At 40.8% G+C, this 14,431-nt stretch overlaps 1 protein-coding gene across 1 annotated transcript in view; it reads left to right on the top strand.

Moving 5' to 3' along the window:
- The window catches only part of LOC107567483 (reelin), a 147,227-nt gene that overhangs the window by 66,097 nt on the left and 66,699 nt on the right, over nucleotides 1-14,431 (top strand). The window contains exons 5-17 of the mRNA XM_016253178.1: nucleotides 4,967-4,999; nucleotides 5,107-5,185; nucleotides 5,321-5,417; nucleotides 5,920-5,971; nucleotides 6,405-6,501; nucleotides 6,696-6,936; nucleotides 8,007-8,152; nucleotides 8,453-8,604; nucleotides 10,709-10,824; nucleotides 10,996-11,204; nucleotides 13,026-13,154; nucleotides 13,241-13,350; nucleotides 13,519-13,585. Of these exons, the coding sequence (XP_016108664.1) occupies nucleotides 4,967-4,999; nucleotides 5,107-5,185; nucleotides 5,321-5,417; nucleotides 5,920-5,971; nucleotides 6,405-6,501; nucleotides 6,696-6,936; nucleotides 8,007-8,152; nucleotides 8,453-8,604; nucleotides 10,709-10,824; nucleotides 10,996-11,204; nucleotides 13,026-13,154; nucleotides 13,241-13,350; nucleotides 13,519-13,585 (1,528 nt within the window). The remainder of the gene's footprint in view (nucleotides 1-4,966; nucleotides 5,000-5,106; nucleotides 5,186-5,320; nucleotides 5,418-5,919; nucleotides 5,972-6,404; nucleotides 6,502-6,695; nucleotides 6,937-8,006; nucleotides 8,153-8,452; nucleotides 8,605-10,708; nucleotides 10,825-10,995; nucleotides 11,205-13,025; nucleotides 13,155-13,240; nucleotides 13,351-13,518; nucleotides 13,586-14,431) is intronic.

Genomic DNA, 14,431 nt, shown 5'->3' with positions numbered 1-14,431 from the left:
ATTTTTTTTATATCAACTATGCATTCCATTAGTTTTTCAAATTGGTATGTTTTGTCGGGCCGTGAAGAAATATGGAGCTGAGTATCATCAGCATACCAGTGAAAGCTAATACCATGTTTCCTGATGATATCTCCCACAGGTAACATGTAAAACGTGAAAAGCAATGGTCCTAGTACTGAGCCTTGAGGTACTCCATACTGCACTTGTGATCGATATGATACTTCTTCATTCACTGTTGCGAATTGATGACGGTCAGATAAGTAAGATTTGAATGATGCCAATGCAATTCCACTAATGCCAACATAATGTTGGGGTTGATAGTGTCGATAGATCGAGTAGCACTAATAGAGAAATACAGCCACGATCGGATGATAAGAGCAGGTCATTTGTAACTCTAATGAGAGCAGTCTCAGTACTATGATACGGTCTAAATCCTGACTGGAAATCCTCACAGATACCATTTTTCTCTAAGAGGGAACAGTTGTAGTTGTGAAGATACTGCCTAGTATTTTTGACAGAATAGGAAGATTTGAGATCGGTCTGTAATTAACCAGTTGTCTAGGATCAAGTTGTGTTTTTTTAAATGAGAGGCTTAAAAACCGCCAGTTTGATGGTTTCTGGGACATATCCTAATGACATTGACAAATTCATAATATACTGTACATGTTGTTGATTTAGATCAAGTGAACATTCACCACGACTGCTGGTAAAATCTGTCTCTTCATCCAAACACTTGATAAGGTTTTACTGCTACAGAGGAGGACAATGAGGAAAGCCAGAGCCATCACTCCCGTTACCCAGCATTCATAGTACACAAGTCAACAAAACATTGTTTCTGTTTAGTTTCCAGCCTTATCTCATGAGAAACGCTCTGCAAACGGTTTTCCAAAATCACAGTTTGTCCTTCCTACTACAGGCCAATACGGATGCGACTTAAATACACACAAGCTGAATAAATATCCAAATTATGTTCTGTTTACTTTTAAATCAGCTCACCCGGTTTGGATGTTAAATCTGATTATAAAGATCAGACTTTCTGAAGCATTGGAGGCTCTGAATGTCCAGTCTGTGTGCTGAATGAATCTTTCAGTCTGATTTCTGGGATTTGAACCCATGACTTTTGCATCGATGCAGAAAAACCATGCGTGACTTATTTAACAAATATTTGCATTGGCTCAGCTAAATTGCAAACTATATTCCAGAGCATAAGTAACTTATAACCTTCCTCTGTGAACTTGATTTGTCTGAATGGGAGTAACAGTCGCAGTAGCGCCACCCAGTGGACGTTTGATTGGAAACTGCAATTACATTCAGAACTCAACCATTATATTCACAGTCACATTCACTCAGGAGACTTTCACAGTGTGTGTGTGAGTTCTGAAAGAAATAGGTCAGCAAATGAAATAGAGCACAGCTGCTTTATCATTATAATGTGATGGATTTTGGGAAAAGATTATCTGAGGTTATTGAGGGAAAGATTGACTATATGATTTTTGGTATATCGGTACAGTTTAGAAGATAAAAAGGTTTTTCCAGAGAAGATGAAGGTTTCTGAGTGTAAGGTTTAATGTGGTTAATTATAGCTAGACGTGTCAGAGGCTTTAGATAAGGAAAGACTGAACTGTGAGATTAAAGAGAGCCTGCAATGTTCTCTAGAGAGTTAAAGTTATAAAATAATTTGTTATGATGTTTCATTTCATCTGTGAAATAACAAATAGTAACACCTATAACATATATAAATAAGAGTTAATCATTCATCACACCTGTTGGCATTAGAGAATAACATCCATACACTGTCTAGTCGAATCAAACCTTTTGTGTTGGGTCCTTTCATACATTTAAATCACTGTGGTTGTAATGATCTTCAGAACCAAACATTGATTAAAGTAGCAGGCTTTTGTTCATGTGAGATAATAAGATGGTGGTTAGCCGTCAGCAGCTTCTGAAGGGTGTAAGCGGATTCTGGTGAGCAAGAGGATGATGTGTAGGGAAAATCATGAATAACTGTGTGATGAATATGTATGATTTAATGTCCAGTATTTTGCATAAAAGTACTGTCAGAAATAATGGCGTTTTTGACCAGGGGTTCATTCAATTCAGCATAAATTTTTGGTTTAAGAATAAGTAGTCATGATCTCAGTCCCAAATAGACACTGGAGCAAGAGTCTGTCAAAGTAATTCAGCCACAAAATAAAAATATATATATATATATATATATATATATATATATATATATATATACTGTATACAATTCTTCCTCTCCTATAGCAGAGAATAGTATATCCGATACGATACTGTAGCTGCTTGCTGTATGGTTATAATTTTCTCTCTGATACAGTAGTATCGATCTTGGAAGTAAAGAAATGAATTGTGTGTGTGTGTTCGTTCAGTGGAAGGTCTGTTTGACATGTTAGTAAACAGTGTCAGTGTGATAAAAGTGAACATTCACCACGACTGCTGGTAAAATCTGTCTCTTCATCCAAACACTTGATAAGGTTTTACTGCTACAGAGGAGGACAATGAGGAAAGCCAGAGCCATCACTCCCGTTACCCAGCATTCATAGTACACAAGTCAACAAAACATTGTTTCTGTTTAGTTTCCAGCCTGATCTCATGAGAAACGCTCTGCAAACGGTTTTCCAAAATCACAGTTTGTCCTTCCTACTACAGGCCAATACGGATGCGACTTAAATACACACAAGCTGAATAAATATCCAAATTATGTTCTGTTGACTTTTAAATCAGCTCACCCGGTTTGGATGTTAAATCTGATTATAAAGATCAGACTTTCTGAAGCATTGGAGGCTCTGAATGTCCAGTCTGTGTGCTGAATGAATCTTTCAGTCTGATTTCTGGGATTTGAACCCATGACTTTTGCATCGATGCAGAAAAACCATGCGTGACTTATTTAACAAATATTTGCATTGGCTCAGCTAAATTGCAAACTATATTCCAGAGCATAAGTAACTTATAACCTTCCTCTGTGAACTTGATTTGTCTGAATGGGAGTAACAGTCGCAGTAGCGCCACCCAGTGGACGTTTGATTGGAAACTGCAATTACATTCAGAACTCAACCATTATATTCACAGTCACATTCACTCAGGAGACTTTCACAGTGTGTGTGTGAGTTCTGAAAGAAATAGGTCAGCAAATGAAATAGAGCACAGCTGCTTTATCATTATAATGTGATGGATTTTGGGAAAAGATTATCTGAGGTTATTGAGGGAAAGATTGACTATATGATTTTTGGTATATCGGTACAGTTTAGAAGATAAAAAGGTTTTTCCAGAGAAGATGAAGGTTTCTGAGTGTAAGGTTTAATGTGGTTAATTATAGCTAGACGTGTCAGAGGCTTTAGATAAGGAAAGACTGAACTGTGAGATTAAAGAGAGCCTGCAATGTTCTCTAGAGAGTTAAAGTTATAAAATAATTTGTTATGATGTTTCATTTCATCTGTGAAATAACAAATAGTAACACCTATAACATATATAAATAAGAGTTAATCATTCATCACACCTGTTGGCATTAGAGAATAACATCCATACACTGTCTAGTCGAATCAAACCTTTTGTGTTGGGTCCTTTCATACATTTAAATCACTGTGGTTGTAATGATCTTCAGAACCAAACATTGATTAAAGTAGCAGGCTTTTGTTCATGTGAGATAATAAGATGGTGGTTAGCCGTCAGCAGCTTCTGAAGGGTGTAAGCGGATTCTGGTGAGCAAGAGGATGATGTGTAGGGAAAATCATGAATAACTGTGTGATGAATATGTATGATTTAATGTCCAGTATTTTGCATAAAAGTACTGTCAGAAATAATGGCGTTTTTGACCAGGGGTTCATTCAATTCAGCATAAATTTTTGGTTTAAGAATAAGTAGTCATGATCTCAGTCCCAAATAGACACTGGAGCAAGAGTCTGTCAAAGTAATTCAGCCACAAAACCCATTCAGTTCATTCATTCAACTGACCTATTCATTCAATTATTTCATGAAAACAGTCTGGAGCAACAGCTGTTTTAGATCAGTATACGGCTCATGTGATTAGACTCAGTACTTTAAGGTTTGGGTTTTACTGCTGGATGGGAGTTTGTACTGAAATGGTATTTGTCTGTATGGATTACAGTGTGGTTTTGGGGTTGCAACAAAGCACAGAACTTTCAAAAACATTCAAACAGGAATTGATCAAATTAATAAAAGAATCAAAGGAATTATTCCTCAATGACCTTTATTAAAGAAAACATTTCATTCTCCATCTAAAAATGTCCACAGCAGGCTGTACTAGATTTTTTTATAGTTTTGTCACAGGATCCAGACACCACAGACGGAGAGAGGTAGGAGTGTTAAATGCTCCTACATTAGTAATATTTTGTTGAAGTAGGAGGTGAAGACTCATGGGAGTGACATTGTCCTAGTTTTTAGATGAAGTACAGAGAAAACCGTTACCCTTAATATAGAGCCGTGAGACACTGATCATTAGAGTCATTTTGGCAAAATAAACCCTGACAGTGAGATCAGGACCCTGACGGTCATCGGTGTTCTCCTCAGCTTCCGGCCATCGATTACAAGCTTTAAGATCACTGTAAAATCAGTGCTAAATAATAATAATAATACTAAAGTCCTCCAGGATCATGCCAATTAGTTCTTCTGACTTGCAGAATGAAAGAGAACAAGAGATAGAGCTATACAAGACACACAAATGTCAAATGCACAGCTACTGTCATGGAGAAAAATGTTTGACCGATCAGTGATTGAGAAACATAACATTCCAAAATCTCCATTATGAAGTCATTTAATGTTTGCAGGCTTCTTTGTATTAATTACAAAGGGATTGAATGTTCACTCCATGTACTGTATATTTATTAAAATGATCCTTACCAATATTTCTCCTTGTATCTTTTTATATTTGCAAGTCTTTAATTAGAAATGTTCCATGTAAAGGATGTTTTTGTTTTGTCTCTTTAAGCTCCCACTGAATCTCCTCTTCGGCCCAGTCTAGGTGAGTAAAAGCATCAGCAGACACACGTGTGCTGACGTTACTCCTCACTGCTCCTCACTGTGCTCCTGTCTCTGTGTCTGTCCTCGGTATCTGTCGCTGATGTAAAGCTGTGGTTCATGGTGATCATGCTGTTCTCCGGGATGACTTTGAACACAACACACAAGAAGAGCTTAATCTCAATATCTGGTGAGTAACACTCGTCTTTCTTTGGCTTGTTTACTTGGCAGTGAAGCTGTTTTCATTTCCTATATAATAGCTTGCATTGATGCCATATAGAGAGCTAGAAGATGTGTTTATTGTCCATGGCTGGTTCTCTCGCAGGTCAGACTGCAGTAACTGTGAGGTTGGAGAGCAGTGTGGTGCGCTGATGCATGGAAAAGCAGTGACGTTTTGTGAGCCCTTTGGACAGAGAGAACTGGTAATTGTTTACAGAACAGATGTAATCAAGTGAAAAACAGCACATTTTGCCCTGAAGGTCTGGGTGTTGACAAACAGCATCAGGCAGTGAGCTGTGCTTCTCAAACAAATAGATGCACTTCTGTCCATACAAAACTCCTGCCAAACTCCTCAGAGTGACTTATAGTCAGTAGAATGTCCATCAAAATAAAGTTATTATTAGATAGATAGATATTAAGATTAGATATAGATATTAAGCAGACAATCACTAATCCTCGAATGACTGCTAGTTGACATGGAACTGCAAAGTTACTGATAGTTAGTAGAATGACTAAAGTGGACTATAAAACTAAATTATTACACAAGAAAATAAAACACACACACACACATTAAAGACTGGTGGTGTGGACGCTGTGTAGCTTTGCAGCGCCGTGTCTCGTATGCTGTGTTCACATTATTCCTGTGTGAATAAAGCAGATCTGTGAATAGAAATGAGAAGCTCATGGTTTTATCGTCTCTTTTAGACGACAGTGGCTCTGAACACGAGCACCGCATCAGTCCTGCAGTTTGCCTTTGGTGAGTGTCACTGTCTTCTGCGGTTACTGTAGCTCATGATTCTTCAGCTCCTGCAGCCATAGACGACTGGTTTACAGCTGAATACTTTGCAAAAGAATGATGCATTTTTGTCTTGTTTTCCCATAAAAATATCTAAACATTCTTAAATCAAGATACATTTATTTGAGATGCAAAATGACTTAAGATATTAAGACTTGTCTGAAAAAATGTACCATTTTGTACATTTTTTACAATGTAATTTTTTCAGAAAACAAGTCTTCTTATGTCATATTGCATCTCAAGTGAATGTATCTTGATTTAAGAATGCTTAGAAATTTTTACTGAAATACTTAGCAAATCACATTTAGCTGTATGTATTTTTCTGTATGAAGTTATTAAGTCAAGTGAATCCATTCTAATGTGTGACGTTCTTGTGTGTGCGTTTGTTGTTCAGGATCTGGATCTTGTCGGTTCAGTTACTCGGACCCCAGTATCATCATCTCCTGTGGTCTGAACTCCTCTGATGACTGGATCACCTTGGAAAAGATCAGGTTTTACTTTATTTTAGAAAATGGCTCCCACACACTCACAGTATTACTGTTACCATTATGTAAAAACGCCATGAGCAGTACGTGGATTTTGTGCCATAAAAACTCATAATTTAAGGTTGCATACATCTGAATGAGTTTGAGCTCATGTATGTTCAGTTCTCCAGTGTTTTTATCGTATGTATTTGATCTGGCAGGGCTCCCACTAACAGCAGCACAGTGGTTCATCTCCTGCCAGTGCCTCCGGGCTGTAAAGGGGAGGCCATTCATCTGCGCTGGAGTCAGGAGCCACCCGTGGGGCCCGATGGTTATGAGTCCTGCTGGGGCCTCGATAACATACTGGTGCTAAACACGGCCAACCGGCCCCCGCTGCTGGAGGACAGCCTGGACCCTCTGGACACGGCCAACTGGCTCTTCTTCCCTGGAGCCACAGTAAAGGTGCATGACCAAATAGTGTCATCCAGCAAACTAGAAACCATCCCATGTGAAGAAGCTCAAAACGAGTGCTTATTATGAAAATAATGTACTTTTTAATAATATACTTAAGTGTGAACTGAATGTAATGTTTTCTGATGCTTAATTGCATGTTAACTGCAATAAAACCAAAATGTGTTATAGACTTAATTTATATTAAATGCAATTAGTTGAACTTTAGAGTGCTTCTCTAAATTACTTATCTTGTCTTTGAAGTATGGTTAAAGTTACTGCTGAATGTGCTGACAAGCATTTATGATAAACTAATATATACTTTAATACATGTCTATTCAAACTTGAGTGATATATTTAAATATATCTTTAATTACACATTTGCAATTTAGTTCATTTAAAATATATTAACTATACATATAATCTTGAATAACACACTACAGTTAAAATTATAATCTAGTACTTTACATATGCTTTAGTATGTTAGTCAACACATCAAAATAAGTGTACTTCTTTAAAACATGAGAACATAAAATATGTTGATTAAAAGAAGATGGTTAAAGCATAATGGTTTAAAATGTACTTTAAAGTAAAATGTTTAATTTGACAACTGTGTTAAGAAATTCAGTCTTTAAAGTGTTTATCTTTAAGTCACTTAAATGGCCTTTTATTTCATTGATATTATATTGTCTGCCAGAACAATTCATTTAAAAATATGCATTTAAGATTTGAGCACTACATGCGCAAATTCAGTACAATCAAGCACACTTCTTTTTCATGAGGTATGATTTATGAACGCTTTCCTTGGAGAGTTCAGTTTATGGTTTAATGTCGCAAAGTAAATCGCTAATATGAGAGGTCAGAACACAAGGCCGCAGCTTTGACAGGGTCATTTCTTACAGCAGCCCTTCGAGTGTTTTCCAGCCCACACTAGCAGACAGGTCTGTTCCCCATAAATGGCCCAAGGCAGAGGCTGTCTTTAATGTCTTCTCCATCTGCCCTGCATTCATGCAACATGGAGATTTCAGTTTTGTCAGAAACATCTGTAGCACTGTAATCCTTCCTCTCGATTCATTCAATAGCATGCTTGTCAGTCAGAGGGAAACTCCTTGTACTTTCATGGCGGAGAGGGATTCGAGCACAGTTTCGCCTCCACACGAGACGTGGACCTGCACCGTGAAGAGGGACGCAGCTACTGGGAGGAAGACTTTGAGAGTCCACTGAGTGGGTGCGTCTTACAACTGCCAGCAGATAAGATTGGGATTCGTGCTAGTGGATTGCTTTTGTGAAATAGTATTTTAACAGTAGTTAGGTCAGTCAGTAGACAAACATACTGGTGATACATTGAGGTGTTGACATTTCAGTTTTGATATCTTGGAGCTCTCTAGACAAATTTGATATCCAAAAGCAAACATTTGGGTTACTAACAGGTTACGATCAGATGCTGTTAAGTGTAGCAACAGTTTCTTGAAGAACAGAGAATTATATGTAAGGAGGTGTGATTGTAAGTGCTGTGTGTGGCCTGTAGATGGGAGGTTGATGGAGCAGTGAATGGAGTTCAGTGTGGAGAGGTGGAGTCTGGATCTGCACTCGTCTTTCTCAAAGATGGACAGAGGAAGGTGTGCACACCGTACCTCAACACCACCGCCTACGGAAACCTGCGCTTCCACTTCACCATGGGTATGACTTACACTTTTACGTGCACATTATGTTGATACTGATGTGTGTTCAATGTATGATCTCTGTGTTCAGTGTCTCATCTTTGTTTTCAGTGTCTGATCTCTGTGTGTTCAGTGTCTGATTTATCTGTGTTCAGTGTCTGATTTCTCTGTGTTCAGTGTCTGATCTCTGTGTGTTCAGTGTCTAATCACTGTGTGTTTTGTGTCTGATCTCTCTTTTCAATGTCTGATCCCTGTGTGTTCAGTGTCTGCTTTATCTGTGTTCAGTGTCTGTTCTCTGTGTTCAGCGTCTGATCTCTGTGTGTTCAGTGTCTGATCACTGTGTGTTTTGTGTCTGATCTCTCTTTTCAATGTCTGATCCCTGTGTGTTCAGTGTCTGCTTTATCTGTGTTCAGTGTCTGTTCTCTGTGTTCAGCGTCTGATCTCTGTGTGTTCAGTGTCTGATCACTGTGTGTTTTGTGTCTGATCTCTCTTTTCAATGTCTGATCCCTGTGTGTTCAGTGTCTGCTTTATCTGTGTTCAGTGTCTCTTCTCTGTGTTCAGTGTCTGATCTCTGTGTTCAGTGTCTGATCTCTGTGTGTTCAGTTTCTCTGTGTTTTCAGTGTCTGATCTCTGTGTTTTCAGTGTCTGATCCCTGTGTGTTCAGTGTCTGATCTCTGTGTTTTCAGTGTCTGATCTCTGTGTGTTCAGTGTCTGCTCTCTGTGTGTTCAGTGTCTGATCTCTGTGCGTTCAGTGTTTGATCTCTGTGTGTTCAGTGTCTGATCTCTGTGTTCAGTGTCTGATACCTTTGTGTTCAGTGTCTGATCTCTGTGTGTTCAGTGTCTGATCTCTGTGTTCAGTGTCTGATCCCTGTGTGTTTGGTGTATGATCTCTGTGTGTTCAGTGTCTGATCTCTGTGTTCCATGTCTGATCTCTGTGTTCAATGTCTGATCTCTGTGTTCAGTGTCTGATCCCTGTGTGTTTAGTGTCTGATTTCTGTGTGTTTAGTGTCTGATCTCTGTGTTCAGTATCTGATCTCTCTGTGTGTTTTCAGTTTCTGATCTCTTTGTTTTCAGTGTCTCATCTCTGTGTTCTCAGTGTCTGATCTCTCTGTGTTCAGTGTCTAATCTCTGTGTTTTCAGTGTTTGATCTCTGTGTTCAGTGTCTTATCCCTGTGTGTTTGGTGTCTGATCTCTGTGTGTTTAGTGTCTGATCTCTGTGTTCAGTGTCTGATCTCTGTGTGTTCAGTGTCTGATCCCTGTGTTTTCAGGGTCTGATTTCTGTGTGTTCAGTGTCTGATCTCTCTGTGTTCAGTCTCTGATCCCTGTGTTTTCAGTGTCTGATCTCTCTCTCTGTTCAGTTTCTGATCTCTCTGTGTTCAGTGTCTGATCCCTGTGTGTTCAGTGTCTGATATCTGTGTTTTCATTTTCTGATCCCTGTGTGTTCGATGTCTGATCTCTCTGTGTTCAGTGTCTGATCTCTCTATGTTCAGTGTCTGATCCCTCTGTGTTCAGTGTCTGATATCTGTGTATTCAGTGTCTGATCCCTGTGTGTTCAGTATCTGATCCCTGTGTGTTCAGTGTCTGATCTCTGTGTTTAGTGTCTGATCCCTCTGTTTTCAGTGTCTGATCTCTCTATGTTCAGTGTCTGATCCCTCTGTGTTCAGTGTCTGATATCTGTGTGTTCAGTGTCTGATCTCTGTGTTCAGTGTCTGATCCCTCTGTTTTCAGTGTCTGATCCCTGTGTGTTCAGTGTCTGATCTCTCTGTGTTCAGTGTCTGATCTATCTGTGTTCAGTGTCTGTTCTCTGTGTTCAGTGTCTGATCCCTCTGTTTTCAGTGTCTGATCCCTGTGTGTTCAGTGTCTGATATCTGTGTTTTCATTGTCTGATCTTTGTGTGTTCAGTGTCTGATCTCTCTGTGTTCAGTGTCTGATCTCTCTATGTTCAGTGTCTGTTCTCTGTGTTCAGTGTCTGATCCCTCTGTTTTCAGTGTCTGATCCCTGTGTGTTCAGTGTCTGATATCTGTGTGTTCAGTGTCTGATCTCTCTGTGTTCAGTGTCTGATCTATCTGTGTTCAGTGTCTGATCCCTGTATTTTCAGTGTCTGATCTCTGTGTTCGATGTAGGGGGTGGAGACTGCGATCCTGGAGAATCCAACAAGAATAATGTGGTCCTGTTTGGTCGTTCAGAGGGCAGGAAAGATCATGTGCTTCTGGACATACTTCCATACTCAGCCTACAGGGTAGAAACCTAATACAGTCTATAGTCAGATTTAGGTTACATAATCATTTTCAACAGTTGACATGTTCTGTTCAGAATGTATCATTCAACTATTTCTCTTATTTCTTTTGTGATTTACTGTGTCATGTTCCCATCTGTATACACCTTGACATCTCTTGGCTTTCTCTTCCAGAATCCTTCAGTCGTCTCGGTTGGTTTGCCCACAGAACTTCAGACTCCAGCCACTCAGTTTTGTCTAGAGCAGAAGTTTCATGGTGGAGCGAACCGTCATGTTTGGGCTGTGGACTTCCTGCAGCTGCTTCCGGTGCTGCCTGGAGCAAACACTCACCTGGTGCAGTTCTCAATTAACCTCGGGTGTGGAGCCTACCAGCCGGCCAACAGGTGATCAGATCAGAAAACAATGATAACCCAAAAATCATCACTTACTCACCCTCATGTCATTCAAACCTGCATGGCTTCTTTCTTCTGCTGCTCATAAAATAAGACATTTTGAAGAACACTGGGGTCCAAACAACAGTGGACAAAACAACACTGAGATATCTTTCAAAACATCATCTTTTGTGTTTGCAATTATATTTGGGAAAGTCAAATGATGCCAATACAATAGAATAGAATAGAATAGAATAGAATAGACTTTCTATTGCCACAAGAACAGCAGGAATAGTGGAAATTTTAGTTTGTGTATCTTTGTGTTTGTTTGCAGCAGTAATAGTAGACTGCTCAAAAAATGAAAGGAACACTTTGAAAACATATCAGATCTCAATGGGGAAAAATATCATGCTGCATCTATGCTAATATGGACTGGGTAATGTGTTAGGAATTAAAGGATGCCACATAATTTGATGGAAATTAAAATTATCAACCTACAGAGGGCTGAATTCAAAGACACTCCAAAAGTCAAAGTGAAAAAATGATGCAGCAGGCTAGTCCATTTTGCTGAAATTTAATTGCAGCAACTCAAAATGGTACTCAGTAGTTTGTATGGCCCCCACGTGCTTGTATGCATGCCTGATAATGTCGGTACATGCTCCTAATGAGACGATGGATGGTGTCCTGGGGTATTTCCTCCCAGATCTGGACCAGGCATCACTGAGCTCCTGGACAGTCTGAGGTGCAACCTGGACCCAAACATAATGTCCCAGAGGTGTTCTATTGGATTTAGATCAGGCGAGCGTGGGGGCCATTCAATGGTATCAATTCCTTCATCCTCCAGGAACTGCCTGCATTCTCTGGCCACATGAAGCCGGGCATTGTCGTGCACCAGGAGGAACCCAGGACCCACTGCGTTCTTCCATGGATATTCCTCCCCAGACCATCACTAACCTACCACCAAACCGGTCATGCTGAATGATGTTACAGGCAGCATAACCTTCTCCACGGCTTCTCCAGACCCTTTCACGTCTGTCACATGTGCTCAGGGTGAACCTGCTCTCATCTGTGAAACGCACAGGGCACCAGTGGCGGACCTGCCAATTCTGGTGTTCAATGGCAAATGCCAGTCAAGCTCCACGGTGCCGGGCTGTGAGCACAGGGCCCACTAGAGGGCGTCGGGCCCTCAGGCCACCCTCATGAAGTCTGTTTCTGATTGTTTGGTCAGAGGTATTCACACCAGTGGCCTGCTGGAGGTCATTTTGTAGAGCTCTGGCAGTGCTCAGCCTGTTCCTCCTTTGCACAAAGGAGCAGATACCGGTCCTGCTGATGGGTTAAGGACCTTCTACGGCCCTGTCCAGCTCTCCTAGAGTAACTGCCTGCCTCCTGGAATCTCCTCCATGCTCTTGAGACTGTGTTGGGTCTCCAGCAAACCTTCTGGCAATGGCACGTATTGATGTGCCATCCTGGAGGAGTTGGACTGCCTCTGCAACCTCTGTAGGGTCCAGGTATCGCCTCATGCTAAACGTAGTGACACTGACCTTAGCCAAATGCAAAACTAGTGAAAAACAGTCAGAAAAGATGAATAGGGAAAAAAATTTCAGTGGCCTCCACCTGTAAAACCATTCCGGTTTTGGGGGTCATCTCATTGTTGCCCATCTAGTGCACCTGTTGTTAATTTCATTAACACCAAAGCAGCTGAAACTGATTAACAACCCCCTCTGCAACTTAAGATCAATATCCCAGGAGTTTAAGAACATGTACTTTTTAAAATAAGTGAATTAAATATTGTTGTCTCCTCTTTTTCTGTTCCTGCATATGTGAATTTCACAGTGTCAAACTGGAGTTCTCAACAAATCATGGTCGCTCCTGGTCTCTCCTGCACACCGAGTGTCTTCCTGAACTGTGTGCCGGATCACATCTGCCTCACAGCAGCATCTACTCCTCAGAGAACTACAGCGGGTCAGTCACTGCATCTGTTGGATGCTTTCATAAATCCGTGTTGTCTGTTCTGTTAACAGTGTGGTTTATTCTCTGTGTTCCTGTAGTTGGACGAGGATCACGATTCCTCTGCCCAACTCCGCGCTCACAGGCAGCACTCGCTTCCGCTGGAGACAGACCGCTGTGGGAAGCAGCAACATGTGGGCGATTGACAATGGTAAGACATACAGGTCATATTTACTGATAGATGTCGACACATTATAGTCAAACCCATGGAGCGTGATCAGCAGATTAGACAGTGATTTTGACACTTAGACACCAGACTGAGCCAATAAATCATGATCAGTGACGATGATGATGATATGGTTGATGTTGTGTGTTCCAGTGTATATCGGGCCGTCCTGTTTGCGTTTCTGCTCCGGTAGAGGACACTGTTCACGCACGGGCTGCAAGTATGAACGTCTTTAAGTCAGAACTGCAGCAAAACACTCTTTACACTGTGAAAACAGCAACATCTTACTGGTTCAGGAAAATGTGTGGTTTCTTTGTATTTCTTCAGGTGTGGCCATGGTTTCAGCGGTCCGGCATGTGAGCTGGCGTCTCAGACCTTCCCTGCGTTTCTGTCCGAGAGTTTCTCCAGCGTGAGGCTGTCGTCCTATCACAGCTTCTCCTCACTGCGGGGGGCAGAGGTCAGCTTCGCCTGTGGGGTTTTGGCCAGCGGAAAAGCCCTGGTCTTCAACAGGGACAGTAGAAGACACATTGTTACGACCCCCCTGGACAGTTCACAGGCCAGGTATACACACACGCACACACGTGTTGTTTTTATGTTTTATGGGACTCTCTATAGGCGTAATGGTTTTTCTACTGGACTAACTGTATTTTCTATCCCCTACCCCTCACACAAAACTACAGGCATTTTTACATTCTTAATAAAACATTGTTTAGTATGCCTTTAGAGCTACTTTAATTATGAGGACTCATAAATCACATAAATATGCACACATATACGTGCCACTGCTTGGGTATTAGAAGTGTAAGAGAGCATCAAAGATCGTGACTCTTTCATTTTTATCACTTTTATTTATCACTTCAGTCAGAAAGATACTATTGTTCATCTGGACTCCTCTGATAGCACTACTTCAAAACAAGCCCCAGGTCATGTTTCTTTCTCTCCTGCAGGTATCTTCAGTTCACGCTGAGGCTGGGCAGTCGCAGCACGTCGAGCTCCTGTCCCGCTCCAGACCAGCCGGGTGAAGGAGTGCTGCTGCATTACTCCTCAGATAACGGCATCACCTGGA

Source organism: Sinocyclocheilus grahami, unplaced genomic scaffold (genome assembly GCF_001515645.1).
Source record: "Sinocyclocheilus grahami isolate Dianchi unplaced genomic scaffold, SAMN03320097.WGS_v1.1 scaffold1163.1, whole genome shotgun sequence".
In the NCBI taxonomy this organism is placed as follows: domain Eukaryota; kingdom Metazoa; phylum Chordata; class Actinopteri; order Cypriniformes; family Cyprinidae; genus Sinocyclocheilus; species Sinocyclocheilus grahami.
This window is presented reverse-complemented; position numbering and strand designations above follow the sequence as displayed.